The sequence below is a fragment of the Labrus mixtus genome, chromosome 16, assembly GCF_963584025.1.
Source record: "Labrus mixtus chromosome 16, fLabMix1.1, whole genome shotgun sequence".
NCBI classification, from domain to species: Eukaryota; Metazoa; Chordata; class Actinopteri; order Labriformes; family Labridae; genus Labrus; species Labrus mixtus.
Window position 1 is genome coordinate 5,630,186 of NC_083627.1, and position 21,775 is coordinate 5,651,960.

Sequence of the window (21,775 nt, forward strand, 5' to 3'; positions counted from 1 at the left end):
TCTATCCACTGTCCTATCTCTCCATTAAAGGCACATAAAGCCCAAAAAAATAAATAAATGAATGAAATGAATAAATAAATAAATAAATAAATAAATGAAAAAATACAAAAAATAAATAAAAAAAATTCCCTCCTGTTGGTGTGTTAAAGACATGAACCTTTCAGACCAGAATCATTTTGTGTACCAGGCTGTAAACATGTTTATTTCTGTTATCCAAATTATAATTTTTTAAATGTGTGTGTAAGTGACTTCCGGGGGTCTTTGGAGCTAGCCTCCAGTGGACACTCGAGGAACTGCAGTTTTTTTACACATCCGCTTAAGCTTCATTTTTCAACATCAGAAGTTACTGATTCTGCAACATGCACGATTACCTGCCCGAACTGAAAATGCTAACATGCTGCTATTTGGCAGGTTAAGACATTGACCATACATACAATCATATTGCATGTTAGCATGCTAATGTTTGCTATAGAGTGTTGTCTTTGGGGCGCCAGTAGCCTGGTGGTTTTGTGTGCACGCCCCACTACAGAGGCTAAAGTTCTTAAAAGCAGGCGTCCAGAGTTTGAATCCGACCTTTCCAACATGTCGTTACCCTCTCTCTCTCTCTCTCTCTCTTTCCCCGATTTCTGAGTCTATCCATGTTGAATGTTGGACCAGCGTACATTTTAAACCAGATGGTGGCGCTAGATGAAAAGCCTAATGATCCCCAATCTTTTTTTATCCGCAATTCATCCTGCATAGATATGAACATCTGGGCCATACTCCTGTACTCCTTGTCTAATTATCCAGAAGTTGTCAATAAAAATTCAATTTAGACAACAAACGTCAACCTCAGGGCGGTTCAAAAGGGAAGTCAGAGGGTCTCCAAATTCATTTTGATTCATCCTCTGAAAAGCCAGGAGAGTCTTTATAGAAGTCAAAGTCAGTGCCAACTCATCTTCTCGTTGAGATAGTTATTTAACATGTCCACCTGCTGTTGGCACTAATTTAAAAGGTTGGGTTAGGTTTAGATTAGTAATTAAATTTTTACCCGTAGGTAGATTTGGTTTGTGAGTCGGCCTCCTTTCACACACAATGGAGAGCACAAGACACGACGGACAAAGTGACAGTTCTGAAAGTGAAACTTTTGGTATAAAACAAGACAGAAATAAACCATCATCACAAACAAGATTAAAAGAAGGATCTCCAGAGTCATTATAGTTCACCCTCTGGGAACAGTCAATACCCATATGAAATATTAATTCAAACTTAATTTAATCCTGAAGGCCTAATAAATGTCTGGACCATATGGTGTTCAAATCCATCACCCAAAAGTCAAACTCGACCTCTGTGAACAATGAATGTATGCACAAAATTCACAAGCCAGATAAGATTTAACACTGTAAGTTACGTTTTTTTATTTTAAATTTTTGTTTTTATTTTATTTTATTTATTTTAATTATTTTAATTATTTTATTTATTTATTTTATTTATTTTATTTATTTTATTTATTTTATTTATTTTATTTATTTTATTTATTTTATTTTATATTTTTATTTTATTTCATTTTATTTATTTTTTTTAAATCTATTTTTTAGTACATTCTTAATTTTTCTTTTTTTATTTAAATTGTACTGTGTTCAATTTTTGTCTGCAATCTTTGCTCTTTGCTGCTGTAACACTGTAAATTTCCCCATTGTGGGATAAATAAAGGATTATCTCATCTTATCTTATCTTATCTTATAATACTTAAACTGAGAGGTAGTGCCTTCAAAGTAACAGGAACACCAGAGTCGGTATGAGTCACCCTCTGGGTACCATGACTGTCTGTCCAAAATGTAGTACTAGTAGTTAAAAAAAAATGAAATATCTCACATGATATTAGGTGAACAGTCTGAGTATCAACAGAGCAATTATGGTTCCCCCTCTTGGTACAATGAATGTTTGTCCTAAATATCACAATAAGTCACACTGTGGATGTTGAAACATTGCAGATAGAAGCGACTGCTGGATACATTGCCCCGAGATAATGTTGCTAATTAGTCTAACAGGGGTGTTTGCCATAAATTACAGCTGCTGTTCTTGGAAATGTCAATAAATAGCTAATAAATTGATTTTCCCCTGGAGCCCAGTAAGAAGGTCAGAGGTCAACGGTCCATTTAAAGGGTCTACGTGATGAATTATGAAGCAAAGTGCGAGAAACACAGAGTGAGCGTTCTGCTGAGGGAGACACACACACACCTAGTCAGCAGGAAAATAACACACAACTGATCTTTGAAATATATTAATAAAACCCAGTAGTCAGGGGTTTTAAGACGAACGTGTGCCTTACTAAAGCTATTTCTGAGCTATTGCGTGTCAGGATGATGTACAAAAGGGCTTATTTTTGTGAGAAAACACACACATGTATTTTCTGCTCTTATTGATTTCTGAGCAGTTTTTCAGGCATGCCTCTTTCGTCAGGGAGGTCGGAGGTCAGCTGAGGAGCAGGGAGCCCTGGCAGCTGAGGCAACAAGTCTCCAACTCAAACAAAGAAGGTTTCAGCTGCAGCCACTATTATTATTTAGATACCGAAGTTATCGGTGTAAGTCCTCCACCCGTGGATCCATCCCCATCCTCACCCTATGAATCTTTAAGTAGCATGCATCTCAGTGGTTTGTTTACTCCCGTTAAACATTCAATTATATTATCTGCAAGTCTGAGCATGAAGGTCGGGGTGTTTCTCACACTTCCAGGAAATCAATTCTGGTGAGAAATATCTCACCCTTTTTTTTTTTCTTCAAGCAAATTATTTCAAATTCATGTTTTTCACTCTCATGTGGACATAGAGCTGAAACAGAAACTAATTTCAGCCTGCAGCTAGTTAGCTTAGCCAATCAGAAAAGACTACAAACCAGGGGTGATACTCTCCTGGCTCTGTTCTCACCATCATATCACACACGTATGAATGGGATTAGTTACTTCTGATGGATGATACGACATAGCGACCACTACCATCAGGGTGTGAATGGGTGGGTGTGACATGTGGTGTAAAAGCGTTTTGTGTAGTCGGAAGACTAGAAAAGCGCTATATAAGATCAAGTCCATTTACCATTTACATGATCTCTCATTTTATGTCCACACAGAAACTGTGCTAATGGGTAGATTTTGACTTTTGACAGGGCCACGGTGCGTCCTTCTGTTTGTAGCCTCGATGCTAAGCTAAGCTAACCAACTCCTTGCTGCAGTTCTTACTGAGCACAAAGACATAAGAGTGGCGTCAATCCTCTAATTGATGCTTTAAGCCTTTATGTTAAGCTGATTATTCATTCAGAGAGTGAGAGAGTGAATGAGTCAGCCAAACATTTCCTAACACCCCCCCCCCCCCCCCCCCCCCCCCCCCCTTGAATTCCCTGAACAAATAAACACAGATCACGTGATCCCAGTGTAATTCCAGCTACTATGCTCAACAGCACTTTTGCATAAATGATCCTCTAGTTTAGGAAGGGTCTCATTAATCATCTTAGTATGCGTCAGTCTGGGAACACATTTAACATCATTATGGGTATAATATTCACTCAGACATACATTACTGCAGGAGAGAGACTTATTGAAGTCCAGAAAAAGGGATTTTCCTCTTTTGAAACGAGTGCGTTTGAAAATGATTTTCCTGACTGGCCCCATTTCAAACGAGCAGCGTGCAGTCGGAATGAAACTCCTCTCAATCAAAACCATGTCAAATCCTATACAGTCGATGCTGAGAGAAAAGCTCCAATCTCCACGCTGGCGGCTTTTCAGGAAGCAACAAAACAATCCACTTCAGCGTCACGTCAAGTATTTAAAAGTTTGACAAAAGCACGGCGTGGACATAAATGAGTGTAATTCAAATGACAGCCACAGTGTGCAGGAGTAGGAACATTCCCCCTGAGTCCCCTATAGAAATCCTCCAGCACTTTCTCTGCTGTGACTCCGCAGAGAACTGGAGCGCATGTAAGCTACAGGCAGCCAAAGGTCACAATTTCAAAGCGCTTCGATGCACCACCAGTCAAGGTCAGTTCTTCTGTGTATTGAGATCAACCGCCCTGACGCCTGCAGGATCTCCATACATAGACTATGGTATGCTCTGCTTGCTGTTCATTAATGGTCAGGACCTTTTTAACAGGAAGGAGAGAGTGAAGGCAACAGGATTCAGGGAGGTTTTAACATTTTCTGGTGGAGTATAGAAGCAATTAGAAAGGAAAATAAAATCAACAGATTCCAGAGCTTCACAGCTGGAGAGGATTATAAACTTCTGCTGGAGACATTTTATTGATTGATAAAATGATTGACAGGTGTTAGTACGAATTTTCATGAATTCATACATTTTGGTAACTTTGTGAATAAACCATTTAAATCTGTCTAAAGAGTAAATCTTCTCTTAGGTTGAAGCTGTAACCATATCTATGTAAAACATCTCAGAGCAGCAGAGTTATATTTGGTTTGGCGCCAACTGTCTGTTGTAAGCAAAGGTTTGCTAAGAATGAAATGTACATGTCTGACACTTACGAGTCAAGCTGATGTCTTCTTTCTTGCCTTATAGAGATGTACCAAAGTAGCCAAGAATTTGTAGGCGGTACCTTCTAGCAGAATATAAGCAAGTCTGTTAACATAGAAACATTGTCAGTACTTTGTCAGTTCGTGATTGTTAACAATTTGTGTTCTGTTGTAACTGTCTGACCTCGGCCGATTAAAACGTAATATATAATCCACAGTCTGTTTCGCGATTTCATCATTGAATTTATACAGCAGCAACAACCGACACCCAACAACAGGTGCTTGGAAAACAACATTACAGAAACCAAAAACTAAATCCCGGTTGGCTAGTCCAAATCAATTATTTTGCTAGAAAGAAGGGATGTCGTATGTATATTTGAATCATCTTAATTTCAGAGTTTAATCGCGATTAATCAGATTTTTATACACGTTTGAAATTCCATTATTCACATTTCAAAAATAAAATAAAACATGAGAGGCTTTTATTTTGAAGTTTTGTACTGTCTTGAGCTGAGAGTACTTAACTTTCTGTTTGAATTTCAGTCCTGTCAGCTGAGCTGTCTGAGAGTTTTTTTTAAACAAGTGAAATGAGACATTGAAAGATGCAGCAGTGATAGGTCATATCTGTGCCGTAATAATAGAAGCTGCAAATCAAGGGAACCATCAGTGCCGAGTAAATGTGTTGGAAAAGGACAAATCTGAATGGAAAGACCCAAACATGGAATTGATTTTATAAACTTAAAGTATAGGACATACTAAGTTCCAGCCCATTAAGACAGATTTTTGTCTGCAGCACGTGCACTTAACTTTTCAAAATGTAAACTTTTACATCTCCTGACATCTTTTATTTAGCCGTCCTCTCCTGAATCTCTCAAAGCAGCTTTTGTTCAGCCTGCTGATGGAAGGTGCAGAACCCACAGCTCCATGCAAGCACGTATTCTCTCCGGGCGATTTAGGAGAGGTGGTCGTACTGACGTGGGCGATGGCCAAGGTTTAATACCCTGACTGCAGGCAGCGGTTGACTGATAAAGGCAAAGTTTCTCTCTGTCTCTGCTGCTGTGTGCACGCAGCCCACAGTCCATCCCGTGTTTACGGTGCATTTGTCCTACAGCGGTGTGTTTCACACGGTGTGTGCGGCACTTCGACAGTCCTCTAGTTGAACATTTAGGGCAAACATTCAGCAATGTGTCAACACGGAACAATGTGCTGCAACACTAAAAGCTCCCTTAAAGGAGACAGCGCTGACTCTAAGTGATGAGTTGTTAAGAATATCAAACAGTGAATGTGTGTTTACTGGTTGCAGAAAAATCAGAAAAAATTAAGTTTTCACTTTGCTATTAATAATGTCTGCACGTTATGTTCACAGTTATAAGAAAATCAGCTTGAATGAGTTAAAATAACATCTAGATTTTACATCCAACATGATATATTATCATGAATTAATTAATCATTATAACATGGCAGTGTAAAATACTTGATTCTGATTGGCCAATTACGAATAGCATAGTTCTGCTATTAATCGATAGATCACCGCTAAGAAGAACCAACCGTTACTAAGAGCAGCAGACGGTTGCTAGGGATGTCCTATCACAAACTCTGCAAGACTAACTGTAAACACATCAATCCACGTTAAGAAGTCAAGTCAAGGAACTCACTACCAGTTAACTTGAAGCTTACTGCGAACTTCACCCCTTTTAAGAGAGCCACCAAGTCCTGGTTAGTTCAGCAACAGACTTTTAATCATGTTTAGTTGTTTGAATCAAAGCCAAATGTGTATCCTACTGTATCCTACTGTACCCAGTTCAATCTTTCTTTCTCCTTTTTAACGGTTGACGATACTTGCATTGGATTGCTGTTTTCAGTTTGTCTATGTATATTCTGTCCCCATTAAAGGCTGGTTAAAGGGTCCTTGCTGTGGTCACGCAGACAAGATAAAGTGGTAACTGTTTGAGCTGGTGGCGAGGAGACTTCTTCGAGACGCCACACCCTGATTGCTCCGATACAGCACCCGATCGAATAGCCCTGGATTGGAGACTATTATCGGCCACGTATGTTTACGGCAGCTCAGTGAAATATCCCCCAAATCACCGTGAAAACACATTCATGAACATTTTGCTATTTTGAGATGCTGACAGTCTTGTAAAATCCAGCGAAACTAAACATTTGGTCCTTTTTCAGGTATTTATATTTAGTATATAAGCCTTTAATAAATGCTGTTGCTCCACCCATGGTTACCTATTTATGGAGGTTGATGTTATGACTCATATATGGTGATGATATGAATGATTCAAAGGAGAAGTTATAACTGATAAAAAATACTGTTCGTTAATTAACACTTAATTTTATTGTATTTGCCAATAACTAGATTACAGTGTATTAAACAGGTCATCAAATATTTACATTCTGCTTGTACATACTTCACAGAGCGACTCAGATTCTGCGTTGCACCTTTAATCTTCTTGAAATACTGACACTTAATATGAACACACTGCTGCAACATTAATGCAGCTACTACACCCGCCTGCCTGTCCCAGCCGGCAATACATAACCATGACTGTGCCATGTCAGGGAGAGTCACGCATGCTTTCATAACCTGCACACACACACACACACACACACACACACACACACACACACACACACACACACACACACACACACACACACACACACACACAGAGGGGCCTTAAGGGGCCGCTGTCATCAGTCTGATGTTGTACACGGCATGTAGAAGGGTCCACATGGGAAACTGCAGCTGAAGAAATGTCAAATGTGTAATTGTAAAAAAAAACAAAGTGCGAGTGTCCTGGAAATAAGTACGCATTAGGAAGTCGACATGATGAAGTTTTTTTTTTTGACAAATTCAGAAGAAAACAACCTTAAAGTGGAGATGAAGATGTAGTCTGTGCGCCATCTGCTCAAACTGCCTCGGTGCCCTTGAGCAAAGCAGCCTATAGTCATTCAGCTGAGGCCTCTGAGCGGCTGACAGCAGCGTGCTTTGACAGCGATAGTTACCGTGTGAGCGTGAATGTGTATCCTAATCTCCCCCTGCAAACCGCACCTCCCGGGGCATAAACAAGGGGAAGGGGAGAATACATCTGTCTAACGACGACTTTAAGTGCCACGTGCGCTGAAATTACAACCATCCACCGGGAGAACGATTGAGATTACGACGGCCTCCGAGTACTCTGCTCCATCACGAGCTGAGCGCGCCACCCGACTGGTCCCGTGAGATATTTTTCTAGTAACCCTGCTGCTCTGTTGTTTTCATGATGTGAAGTGATTTGTCATTTCCTCCAGAGACGCTCCCAACCAGCAGCCCCCCCCCCCCCCCCCCACCCACGTTTTATTTACGCCATCCGGCCAAGTGTGGCATTTTACTCTGACAAATCTGCTGTGAAGCCGGAGCACAAGTGAAGCTAAGAATAGACGCTGGTCCAAGGTTAGACCGGGACATAGGAGGAAGACATGACTGAGTCAGACGGCCCCTTTTTCAGCAGGTTGGAGACAGAGTCAGATATAAACACACGTGAAGAGAAGGTCATTTGAACACGGGCTTACTCCACAGAGACAGGTGTTCTATCTTTATATCTCTATATCTACAGATTATCACATACAGCAGGGGCGTGTCCAGACTTTTTTTTTTGAATGGGGTGGCCCACTAAGGGTAGAGGTGTCCAGATAACATTTATGTCTCATGTCTGTCTCCAGTTATCATATCCACCTTAGCTCCTATTTTTAAGGAATCATACAGACTTGATATTTCTGTGCATACAATTTCTATTTAACATAGAGTTGCACCACATAGATCTGCCAAGCCTGATTCTTTACAGACTCAAAAAGTCACCAAAAGGAAAACGAAAGAAGCTACATGAAATGAGCCACAGCCTGATAGAGCAGCCCAAATATTCAACTTCTACATATATGAGTCTACAACAGCACAGAATATAAACCTATTCTAATGTTTTACCACATTCAGACAATCAGATTGGTTTATAAGTGGCTGACTGCTAACATTAGCTGTAGTCAAGCCGTTATCAAAAGTGTTTTTTTTAACTTGAAAAATGTCATTACGTCTGTCTAAAATGTTCAATAAATTTGACCTTTCCGCTGTTAATTGATCAGGAAATGATCAAATTATATTGATTTCTCTACATTTATAGAAACGTTAAGCTGGCACTTAAAAGTAGGAACATACAGTAAGCATGAGCATGTCATCAGAGGACTTTAGCTCCAATGGGCATGAACAACTGACATGGCAAAGAGGTGTTGGACATCGTGTTAATTATGCTATTTTGTGTCATGGAGTAAGTCTGCAGCTTTTGTTTTTTTGTCTGGTAAACACACATTAACACCTTTAGTACTGCTGATGGTCTCTAACCAGAGGCAGGGTGCATAAAAGCTGAGTCAAGCTGCAGGGCTAAGCCGAGCTGTGTAGCCTGATTTCCCTCTTTACTGTCACAACTTAAGGGATATTTTTGGATGGGGTTCAAACAGGGGAATCATAAAACACAACACATCACACACATCAACGCAAATTTGCCCTGACAGCAGCAGAGCAGATAAACCCCAGGCTGAAGGCCCCCCTGTTTCATGTCCTCTCATCCCAACTTAATCTCTCCGGGACAAACTTCTCCGTCTACATCCACAAACAAAACAACACGCAAGTTTACAGATCCATTATTGGACGTGTGCCTCATTCGTTTCCTGGGCTTTTTGGAGCAACGCAACTCAACATTCAGCTGTCGTTCCTTGTTCTGAATATGTCTGGGGTGGGCAGTTTTGTTACAGCCTGTATAGGAGAAACTGGGCCAACTTTTGTGTGGGGTGTTTTTTTTTCTTCTTCTTCTTCTTAGTTTCATGCCAGATTGTCTAAACAGTTGCTGCATCATATTTCTGAGGGTTTTTATTATTTTCTTGCAGTTTTGCAGAATCCAGAAAAATCCTGTTTCACAACCAGGGCAGGGTGAAATTAAAGTGTTTGGTACCAGCTTACAATGGAGTGAAAGACATCAGTCAATCTTTATTTGTATAGCGCTCATTACAAATGTTATCTCAAGACACTTTTCAAGACAGAGCAGGTTTTTTTTTAAGGAGGTGTTCACACGTCCAAATATCTCAGAAAGTAGGGTGACAAACTATTACCTGAAAAGGAAATAAATCCCGCTCACTACTCTTGCTAAGTATCACCAAATTATTAGAAAAATCACAACGTTTCGGTCCCTCTGAAGACAGAGCAGGTAAAAGACCTTACTCTTCACATGTCCACCCCCAGCCTGCAGCAAAACTTTTGCGCCAGTCCGTCATTTTTATTCTCGCTATTCTCTCGGGCATTTGACCCCTACATGAACTTGTTAACAAACTTAGGCCGTTTCAGTCAGACCCAAAGGCCGATGGGAGCCAGGCAGAGGGGAGCTAATGTTAGCCAGGAGGCTAGCGCTAACAGTTCTGATGATTTAAATCACATCCTGGGAGGGCCTCGCTTCACTGGGCCTCCCAGCTGGTTCTGCAGGTGAGGTGAAAGACCGTACTCTGTGTTATATTATCTACAAAGACCAAACAGTAATCCATCATGAGCTATATTAAATAGCAGACTTTTAAGTATCAAATCAGTGAATGTAAAACATGAACAAGCTGAACTAAAAAAACTAGAAAATAACGTTAAGTTGCAGGATCATAAAACCAGGTTCAATGCTAATGAATCTTAAGTGTGTTTTTTCCACCTCTTTGCATTGTCTAATTCTCCACACATCATGTTTAATCTATCAGCTAGTCCACGCTGCTTATCAGTTCTGCCGTGTTTCAGAGAGGCATCAATTATTTTGACAGAATAAAAGAATCACTACAACAGTTTGACATCCATCCACGGGTCAGAGCATCTACCCTATGGCGCCCTCAACTGGCTGTGGCTAAAGGCTGCACTTTCCTGTGTGCTCTTTTTTTTCTCTTCTGTTTCAATTTAGAGGAAAATAAAATCCCCCGTTCGAACTACCAAAGCTGTCCACTGCTGCCTCTCTGTCTTGTCTTCATACCTTGACATGAAGAGGACGTTAAATGTCAAACCAACAAGAACACAGCGGCCGTGCTTCCACTTCACATCTGTGTCGTGTTTGCTTTTTGTTTGTGAGGTTCCTCCCGTGGAAATAACAGAGACTGAAATAAAACGCCGCAACAACAGATTGAAAACCTTGAGTCTTTATGACGTAGATGTTCATAAACTTGTCAAACACTGAGCACGGCACAGGAATACATCTCAGCCTTGAGTCTTTACTTTAAAGATTTGAAATCTTTGTTTGATATTCATGATTTTCTTTACTGAAACGTTCACCTTCACGCCCACATTCCGCCACATCGAAGCCGACCCCAAACAAACTCACTTCTCTGCTGTTGCCTTGAGCACCATCAAGCCTTTCTGATGTTTATGCGGCGACCATCAGTTTGTGTGTTTGTGTTTGCTCGGGGACAGTGGCAGGAACCATTCTAAATGTGTTATTACAGCAAGATATTATTATATAGTTTAGTTTTGGGTGATGGAAAAATACTTGCTGCTGTTTGAGAGGTTTTCATTTTAGGATGTCGTAGAATTAAGTCCAACACAATTATCATAATACTTAAATAGCACCTTTAATTTAATGATTGCACTTTGTCTGTTGTCTCTGTCTGTTTTTGATAACTCTGCACTATCTGCTTTTTTTAAACATTGCTGTACATATATAAACAACACAACTTCAGAAGGTCGACACTTTTTTATTTTTTTATACTACATTTTTTTTCTTGTTCTTGTTTAAATGTCACATATATTTTTTATCCCTGCGCGGGTTGTGTACATTTCTTGTATAAGTCTATTTTTAATTTCACAGGTTTAAGTTTGATTCATCTAGGGGTATTCTTTAAAACTTTTTTTCAGGTTAACATATATATGTATGGGAGGAGGGGGGGTCGGTTTTGCGGTTTAATTTGTAACAAATGTTTCATGTCATGTACGACTTTGTAACCTGCTACTGGATGCTTTGAATTTCCCTCAGGATCAATAAAGTATCTATTTATCTATCAATCTATCTGAGTGTTCCTAATGAGTTTACAGATCAATCAGTGCATGATGTTGTAAAATATGGTCCTGGTTTGAGGTGAAACAAGGTGAAGGCAGGTATACGCTGAGGGAAACCTGCCAGCCAGGTATGAGACATAACTTGGTGTGTTCACCGTCCGGCTCGTGTCTTCTGGTCACACAAAAAACCAAGACCGAGACCGTCAGAATTGTAATCTTGAGGCTCCAAAAGGTTTGTTTACAAACCAAGGGATGAAGTCAGGGAGGTTACGTCCACTTTCTATATAGATTTTAACAGGTGGTGGGAGGAGAAGGAAACAGATCTGTCTTATAAGCTGGAATGAATCTCTCTGTCGGTGCAGGTAATAGACTGAAGCTGGCAGGGTGCTCGACATTAATCGAGGGAGGTCAGGGTCAGAGCGGCAGAGAGTTTATTTATGACCAACCTTGAGTCATGCCTCTGAAGAGTGTGTGTGTGTGTGTGTGTGTGTGTGTGTGTGTGCGCGCGAGGCTGACAGCCATATGGATCTCTCTCTGCTGACTTGGACCGACTTCCTTTAAAATGACCTGCCACTGCGTCTGTAAATCAAGATCAAAGGTCGTTCAACATTTTGAAGAAGTGCCGTGCTTTCACTGAGATATTATGCATAACGGCGCGTGCTTATTTTATTTATTTATAGCGTCGTATAGGCGTGCGCTTATGTGTTGAACTGCCGTGCACAGTGTGTAACAGCTGCATAACTCAAAGGAATGGACACTTTTTATGGTTTTATGGCTCTGCTGACACTCTGGTGTATATGTTGTAGCAGTGCATGGTGGGATAATATCATCCGGCTGAGGCGATACATATTCATGAGGTGCATGCAGAAGACTCCTAATCTTTCCTCTGCTCATGTATTTTACGGTGTTTTTTGTCAGGCCTATGCACGACTTGTGTTTGCGGTAAGCGGAGCGCAGCGGGGGAGAAGGTGCTGACACTTTTTGTTATTGTCAAAAGGTAATGGCGTGCTCGCATGTCAGCCCTGCAGCTCGCCGGTCGCAATCGTTTCCCCCCGCTGCCTTCAGGTTCAAACCAGGCAGGGGGGGAAACCGTTAGACTGCTGCGGCTTTCTCTCCTGTTTTTTTTCCTTCTAAATATAAATCAATCTGACGCTAAATCAATCACTGCCTGCTCTCCTGTAGGCCGACTTTACTGCAGCGACGGATTAAAGATATTAGATTGTCAGAGATTAAATCAGTGAAAGTCACTGAATGGCCTCTGTGACTCTGGATGACCTTGACTCTGAGACTGTAGCCCTGATGATGTCACGGTGATGTCATCATGGTTCTTTCACTTTGACACTTCATCATAAAGACTGAGTCCAAATGTCTGGACTTCATCTCTCATGGAAACCTGTGGAATTTAATTATGCACTCACAAGTTGCATTATGGGAAATGTAGGATCTAGCTTTTTGGGAGCTATAGCTAAGTCCTCTCTTGACATGTGTTCAAACGATTTTAAAGAAGAGACACAATCTGCCAGCCCTGTTAATATATTACACAACAAGTGTTTTTTCAAGGTGAATGTAATTTTCTGAATAATAATTTTTTCTAATGGAGCATTATAGACTGGTGTCTGGTGTCCATGGAAACGCATGTGTCTCTTCTTCTCTGCACTGCTTCCTGTCAGAGTGAGGTACAAAGTGTTGCCCGCATTCAAGTTCGTTGTATTTAAGATAAAACTATGAATAAAGGATTCAATGAGAGACGGTAGGAATGCCTCAGCTCTACTCAGACTGAAGAAGCAACAATACGCACACTACTGTGACGCTTCGCCTTCAATCTCTCAAGGCACTTTTGTGAAGACCAAAAAAAAAGGAGCTTTCTTCTGTTTCGTTTTCTTGTAAAGAAAAATCCCACACACTCCTTAAAACCTCAGCTTATTTTTCCGCACTGGTCAAACGCGTCCTGGAGGGGGCACTATAACTCTTTCATTTATTTTTCTAATTCTTTCAAGTGATTTTTTTTCTTTTTCCATTCATGTACAGCTGCTGTGATTTTAATAATGCATTTAGACTAATGAATAGAACTATTGAACTTAATGAGCTTAACTTAAGTCATGACTCTCTGAGAGATTTTTATTGATTTCTGCATGAATTAGTAAACAGTATAGCTCATCAGCAGAGAGCCTGGCTTCATTCAGACTGAAGCTTTTCACTCGTTAGGTCTTTGAAAACATCATTAAAGGCTGACAGAAGAGTGAAGATTATTATTATCTTTAAATGTACTGTGTGGTAGATGGCACAATAAGGCTTCTTAAATCCCTATTGTAAACTCTGTAGGGTTAAATATTTGTAATATTTGTCCACACTGAATTAAGGACACATGACAGAATAATCAGCCGATAAAAAAAACCATGCGAGAGTCTTTAAATTCAAACAAAACCAGCCTTATAATCACAGCAGATTTGTATCTGCTATCAAGAAGAAAAGGCAGATGAAACCTAAATGGAAACCAGAAAAGGATCTAAAACTGTTCTTGGTAGCGGGAGATAATGGGAATCATGGGAGAAAAGAAGGAGGGGGGGGGGGGGGGTGTCGTGATTATGTAATTCCCTGTCTCCCGGTCCACCTGTTGCTCGGGATGGACGGCTGGCAGCTTCAGCTCCCGCACAGTCGAGTCGTGTGAACAGTGTGTGTGTGTGTGTGTGTGTGTGTGTGTGTGTGTGTGTGTGTGTGTGTGTGTGTGTGTGTGTGTGTGTGTGTGTGTGTGTGTGTGTGTGTGTGTGTGTGTGTGTGTGTGCGCGCGCGCTCTCTCTGTTTGAGCTTGTGGTGGTTGCGGAGAATGGGCACAGTTGGTGTGGAGGAGAGTTTTCCACCTCCACACTGTTGTACAGAGAACAGAAAGCTGCACGTTCCCATGTTGTTGGACAGCACGGCCGTTAGCACAGGTCACTGCAGATCTGTGTTTTTGTGCTTTTCAATGCTGGCTTCATTTTTTCAACAGGAAATCAGAGCCCTCGCTTCTCTCTCTTCAGTCAGGTGTTTCATTTGTAGTCTTTGACATTATTTGTTATCACAGGTGTTACTTCTTTTTTTAATTTTCACGTATCGATTCTTCTTTTGTAGTCTTACAAAGATGTGTTTGTCTCTTGCACTTTACAGGCTGCATGTTTGTGTAAAAGATCCCGTATGACCTCGTGGATTAAATCATAATCTGTCAGCCTCATGTTCAATGAGTCAGAATAATTTCCATTAAAGATACTGTTCAGTCATCAGCTTCACGTACGTTTCTGTATTTCTGGAAACTTTTTCTTAAATCCTCTGGACATGACCACTTTGCACTTCAATTACACATTTGCACACCTCCATGTTGGACTTTATATAACTTAATAACAATCTCCATTTAGGTTTGAGGTCTGGACTGATTTTACTGTGATGTTTATGTTGTGTTGTGTTCAGTTTTTTTTTAACTCTTTTCTTTTGATTTTACCGTTGATGTATATGTTGTCTTCTGTGTGCTCCTGTTGAAACACATTTCCCCCTGTGGGACATTAAACAATCTGAATCTCAGGTCATGCTTTGTGTCATTTTCAGGGACTATTTTTAGAGTTTGGAGGAACATAGACTTGGACATGGTACATGTTTTATGAGAGGCTTAAATGTTAAATGGTTGCTTGAAAAACATCAAAATTAAAATATTTACATTGATAATTACAGATAGAGAATGGAGGGATAAGATGCAGTATTAATGTTGGTGCTGATCATTTGTAAAGTTAGATGGAAAGTCAAAGAAACAGGTTAGTAATTCATCTTTTCTTAGATATCTTAGGCCCCAGTGTTCAACTATAAATATTTTTCAGATAACAATTAGATTTGGATAATAATTCTCCTGCAAAATACATTTTTCTTACTTTTCATAAAACAAGGTCGCTCCCCATTCTTGAGTGCCATTCCTCTCTCTCTCTCCAGATTTCCAACTCTATCCACTGTCCTGTCAAAGAAAGGCATACAATTTCCAAAAATACATCTTAAAAAAAGACAACAAGGAACATTTAATACACAATTTCTGCTTATGAAGACATTTGTGGTGTCTGTTTAGAGTTGTCTAAGTGAGTGGGGTAAGCGCCAACTCCAAGTGAATGTTAACTTGTTGAACTCAGTATTTCTAAAGACTTGGAAGGTAGTGATCCTCAAGCTGTAAAGAAAAAAAAAAACGAATTGTAGCGTTGATATGGAAACATAGCCAAAAGACAAATCCGCATTTCCATCAATCCAGATAAAACTCGGAAACAAATCCCCAAACATTCAAAGCTAATATTTGACAATCTGAGAACTTGTTTTCATATACAGTCCTAGATCCCTAGGTGCCTCGTCATCACTTCAGCATCCACTTGAAGGTTAGATTAGAGATGCTGAAGTACCTGTAGGTCCAACTGAAGATACTCTCACATTGCAGAGAGAGCTGGCATGAGGCATGCAGGCAGCCTGTTGAGCTGAGCTGCTCATTCAAGTGCAAACACTCAAATGTAACAAATTGAATTCCATTTTAAGGGTTCATATGTGAATCACAATCACAGAATTAAAAGGCGCCTGCATTCTTTTAAATATACGTTCACATTTAGCACCTATACAGCCTTCTGTAGCTTGTAAAATAACAGTAACAGAAGAAGAAAAAAAACAGAAACAATACTGTAACAGTTTGGCATTGGAGCAGCTTTGTTGATGGAGGAGGTCTGCTACTGAAAATGTAATAATGGGCTAATCCCCTCGCATGCGTAATGAGAGCCGGTGCCAAGAGCAGGGCTCAAAACCAACCCGCCATCTGTCTGAGAGACACACTTTGTTCTGACGAGAACACGGCCACACACATCACTTTTTACGCACAGTACGCACAACCGTGGATTTACACCAGAGTCAGAGCAGCTCTGCGCGACATGATGATGCTTTAGTGTGAAACACAGAGCAGGGAGAAATCGAGATTTTTGTTTTAGATTAAAAGACAGTTTCTCGGGCTTGCGAAGTTGGTTGATGTCTCGTTTTAGCCGCGCGTAAAACCTCTCTCGGTTCGCTGAAAGTCTGGTTTCTCTTGGATTTTTTTTTCTTTCTTTTAGCTCAAACCACAAGATGAATAACTTCACATCATCTCCACATCTGAACCAAACTTTAGGCATGTGGACGGACTACAGCGTTCAGTACAAAGTGATCAGTAGTTTGCTACTTTTCGTGATTTGCGCTTTAGGAATCGTTGGGAACGTCATGGTGGTCCTGGTGGTGCTCACCACCAAACACATGAGGACTCCAACGAACTGCTACCTGGTGAGTTTAGCTGTGGCGGACCTGATGGTGCTCACAGCGGCTGGTCTACCCACCATCACGGACAGCATCTTTGGCTCCTGGGTGTTTGGACACTATGGGTGCCTCTGCATCACCTACTTCCAGTATCTCGGGATCAACGCGTCCTCGTGCTCCATAACCGCCTTCACCATAGAGAGATACATCGCCATCTGTCACCCTATTAAAGCGCAGTTTCTGTGCACTCTGTCCAGAGCCAAAAAGATCATTCTGTTCGTCTGGGCTTTCACTTCTCTGTACTGCGTGATGTGGTTCTACCTGTCTGACATCCAGGAGCTCGTGTACGACAACATCACCATCATCACGTGCGGCTACAGAGTCTCCAGGAAGTATTATTTGCCCATTTACTTCTTCGATTTCGGCGTCTTCTTCGTGGTGCCGCTGCTGCTCTCCGCGGTGCTGTACGGACTCATCGCCAGGATCCTCTTCCTCAACCCGCTGCCCTCAGACCCCAAAGACAAGAAGAAGAACGGACACAACAACCACACCGCCACCAAGAAGAGCAGCTGCAAAAACTCCAGACACTCCAGCTCCACCGCCACCTCCCGCAGACAGGTGGGTGCTGAGAGAGAGCTTAAAGTCACTTAGTCACATGTTTCTTAAAATGTTACTTTTCTTAAGAGCTGGGAGGAAATCTAGTTTGCATCACATAAAAAAAAAAAGTTCCAGGAACCGTTCTGCATAAAATGTAACCGTGGAGTGCAAATGTGGTATTTTAAGTATTTTCATTTTAGGACCTTTTCTTGACTCCACTGCAGTTTGGAGACGTTTTTCCTGCAACTTCAATTCATATTTTTACCCACACATCATTTGGGATCCAAAACTATCAGGCAATATTTCCAAAATGACCTTCAATTTGCTCCACGCCCATCAAACATACAGAGAAATACTGCTCACACATGCATCAATACTTCACAACATTATGTAATATGAACACTTAGAGGGTCAAGTTTCTACATTTGAAACAAAAGCTACTATTTTCTTTTTACTCAAACACGGTTTAAATACACACATTTTACTCGTAAAGGACAAAAAACTGAATAGTGAGAGAGTAAGAATTTGTAAACTATGATAGTCATAGTCTTGAGAAGAAGATGACTAACGCAGAAAACACAAATGCCATCAAACTGTAGAAACAAACGTTAAAAGCTGATTTCCTTTAATGAATCTGACCTGACTTTTAGAGATGTCAGTGCACATACAGTATTCGACAGACTTAAAAGAACATCTGTTGCAGGGCTCTTCATGACATATTCATACTCATTACATAACCACAAAATCCTACATTAATGTAATCCCCCTCATTCTTATCATCCAGATAATATCGTTAGAGAAGCAAATCGTGTTTTATTATCCAAGATAAGACAGGCTTGAAGGGGCCAATCACCCAGATTGAAAGAAGAGATCATAACATGATGTGGTCTTAGTTTTCATGGAGTGATGCCTTGTTTTGTTTTACTAACAGTTATAAAACAACTATATATTTTTTTATTTATAGTTAAGTAGTGACCTCTAGTGGACATTTACATTTTAACAGGAGTGAAGGAAGAAGTCAGGGTGGGTAGTATGAACAAGCAGCAATCTCCAGTGATGAAAAATGAAGCCAGTGTGGGCGTGCGAAACATTGCAGTTCCTCCAGTGTCCACAAGAGGCCGGCTGCAAAAAGCTCCATTAACACCCGTATCAGAATGCTAATTTTTTAACAGCAGAAATAGCCTGGTACGAAAGAAGGATTTAGTATCAATAATAGCTCCTTTCTGTACAGGTACACACTTCACGGGGGATGATTAAAAAAAAAAAAAAAACATATCCGTTTTAATTAAATGAAGGTCAGGAGCTAAGCATACATTTGCATAATTAGGGGTATGGTACACACTGGTGATTGACAGGAGGCTTTAGGCTCGTCTTAACTTGACCTTTTTGTCTGTTAATAGGTTGATATCAACAGCATTTCGCATTGATTCACAACACCTCTTTCAAAAAACTGATGGGTGACATCACTGAGACCACGTCCATGTTTTATACAGTTTATGAGCGTAAAGAGTGGAAAAAGCCGATAGAGGTCAACAAAAGCCGTTTTCACACGTGCACTCTATTTGTAGAAAGTTCTAGGCGGAAATCTTACTGACTTGCTTGTTCAGACGGTTCAGACATGCACCTCACAGCAGGGGACTTTTCCTGTCATATGGGGGGGGGGGGGGGTGCAGGGTCTACAGGAGGCAGTACATGACACAAAAGTGACATCTGAGTCCAACATTATGATGACAATTTTTGCACTGTCTCTATCAGTGCTACGTGTAGTTTGAGACATTCACAGTATAACCTAAAGGACTCACTCTGCTGTGAATTTTCCTGAATATTTCCTGCTGTGTTCTCACATCGACTCTCCCCGACTGTGCAAGTGTGGAAGCATTTAATTAGGCGTTAACGCAGCTAGATTATTTTAACCCAACATATATATCTTAAACATGGTCCAGTAGTTTTGCCCAGAAACCTAACTGGACTTCCAGTTCCAGTTCAAGTCTTGTGTAGGTAGGTCTGTGTAGGTTCTCAGTCATCCAGTTCAGGGTAAATTTGACGCTTGATCCAAAGGCATGGCCAATGCAGTCTTCATATTTCTCCTCTACAGGTGACAAAGATGCTGGCGGTGGTGGTGATCCTGTTCGCCATGCTCTGGATGCCGTACCGCACTCTGGTGGTTGTCAACTCCTTCCTGGACCAGGCCTACCTGAACAGCTGGTTCCTTCTCTTCTGCCGGATGTGCATCTACCTCAACAGCGCCATCAACCCGGTCATCTACAACGCCATGTCGCAGAAGTTTCGCGCCGCCTTCCGCAAGATCTGCCGCTGTGGGCGGAAAGGTGCGGATAAACCCACCGCGTACAGCGTGGCGCTCACGTACAGCGCGGTCAAAGACACGTCGATGGTGGAGAGCACCGACCACTTCACGACGGAGCTGGAGGAGCTCACGGTTACGGACGATCTGCTGTCTGAGCAGAAAATGATGTTCCAGGATCAAAGTGTGTACGCAAAGGTGGATTTCAGCGAAACCTGAGGTTTGTTTGAGGCTGAAGCGATGAGTCTGAGAGTCGATAGATTTAAGAGCCTGAAGTTGCTTAATGGAGTTTGTAAAGAGAGAATATTGTGTCCTGAGTGCCTGCTGACCTTTTTCTAGCCAGGTGTCTTAAGCTAAAGATGTAACAAATCACAACAGCTGGTGTGTCGTATTGGCACTTAGCTCTTTGAGGAAATGGATCCTGGAGATCGTAAAGTGAAAATATATTGACAGAAAAGCTCTCTTAGCTGTGTCTTATCTCGAACCTTTCCGTGTAATATAATGTGAATGAGTCACTGAAACATGAATGTGAAGAAAACCATTCCTACTTCAGATAAGTCGGCTTGTGCAGCCAACCAGTACAGAACTCGTTTTTGGATCTTTAAACATGCAGTGCAAAACATCTGCCTCCCCCTAGTGTCAGAGAGAGTAATTACATGAACCTGGTAGACTTCAGCATATGAAGACTACCATGCCTTAGACTGAATATAAGAAGTGGACACAGGCGTTCTGTTTCAAAACTGAAGCGAATGTGGAAGTGTCTTAAATATGCCTTCTTTATAATGGCCAGCAGGGGGCGATTCAACGTTTTAAAAGAAATCAGTTTGTGTAGAAAATCACCCTACACCTCACTTAATTTATTACCTCAATAAAATCTTCATAATGAGTTTATAGACTCAGTTTAAATCTTCCTTAACACAGCATAATGTTTGTGTTGTAAACTTTATTCCCATTTAATGGAAAGTAGAAGAAAGAGGGTTCGCTTTAGGGTGTGTGAGTACCAAGTAGCTGGTTGACATGGCAACCGGTCAACCAGGGTAGATTAAAGAGATGTGTATCCCCCATGGACTGTTTAAAGCATGGACGTAGTCACCAAATGGTTTCTAAAACCGACTTTTCGAGCACATCAATGGCGGTCGCCATGTTGGAAATGCTGTCTCAATTCACCCGCTGCACAGTGTGTGCACATCAAGCAATGGTCTAAATGGTCTCTTTAGACCAAATTTTTTTGGACCAGGCTGTAAAGATGTTTATTTCTGCTGTAAAAAAAAATAGCATTTTAGAATTGCTGTGTATGTGAGGGGAGGGGCTGTTGTAGCCAGACTCAAGTGGACACTAAAGGAACGTTGGGTTTTTGCACTCCTTCATTTGCTTCATCACCGGAGGTTGCCGCTTGGTATCCACTCACATATCATCCAAATATAGTAAATGCTGGCTCCTTACAAAACAAAATGGGGACAGCAAAAATGTCATGGTCAAGGCTTCAAAATGGTCGTTATTCAATGTCCTATATACAGTCCATGCGCTCAGGTCAAAGTCCAAATCCCCTCCATTGAGAAAATGTTTCTTATTAGTTCTCTTTATGTCATAACATCCACGGTAGACTTCACATGAGGTACCTGAGTGTGAAACGATGGTATATGCTCCTGGACGAGACACAAGTTTGTATATCAACCTAGCTTTAAGAAAAAACAATGGTTTTGATTGCAATCTCGTGGAAAATAACTACACTACCCACAATCCTAGAGTGTCACAGCGACGTCTCTGATTGGTGGAGACCGATGTAACCGTGGACATTTTTACCACCTCCGCAAACTTGTGATGCACATTCAGAAAGAAGCGCCCTAAAATATTGTTTTGTTGGGTCTAGTTGGAATCGCAATGGATTGTGGGATTCGTAGTTCCATTACACCCAGAAAAACATGTACACAGTCTTGTACTTTTATCAATTTTCTCTGTTTTCCAATCGTTATTTTGCACAAAAGTATTCAGGTAGTTGGTTAGCCTGGTTCCAGGATTAAAAACTGTTTTTTCAGGATTTTCTGAAATGCAAATGGAGGATTTGA

The 21,775-nt window shown here is 41.0% G+C and overlaps 1 protein-coding gene and 1 long non-coding RNA gene across 2 annotated transcripts in view; both read left to right on the top strand.

Moving 5' to 3' along the window:
• LOC132990656 (uncharacterized) overlaps positions 1-21,775 on the top strand; it is a 316,893-nt gene that overhangs the window by 278,675 nt on the left and 16,443 nt on the right. The gene's annotated exons all lie outside the window — the stretch shown is intronic.
• On the top strand, positions 15,487-20,794 carry trhrb (thyrotropin-releasing hormone receptor b). Its single transcript, XM_061060247.1, has 2 exons — positions 15,487-17,428; positions 19,503-20,794. Exons 1-2 carry the CDS (start codon positions 16,646-16,648, stop codon positions 19,926-19,928), a joined length of 1,209 nt encoding a protein of 402 aa, XP_060916230.1. The 5' UTR covers positions 15,487-16,645; the 3' UTR covers positions 19,929-20,794.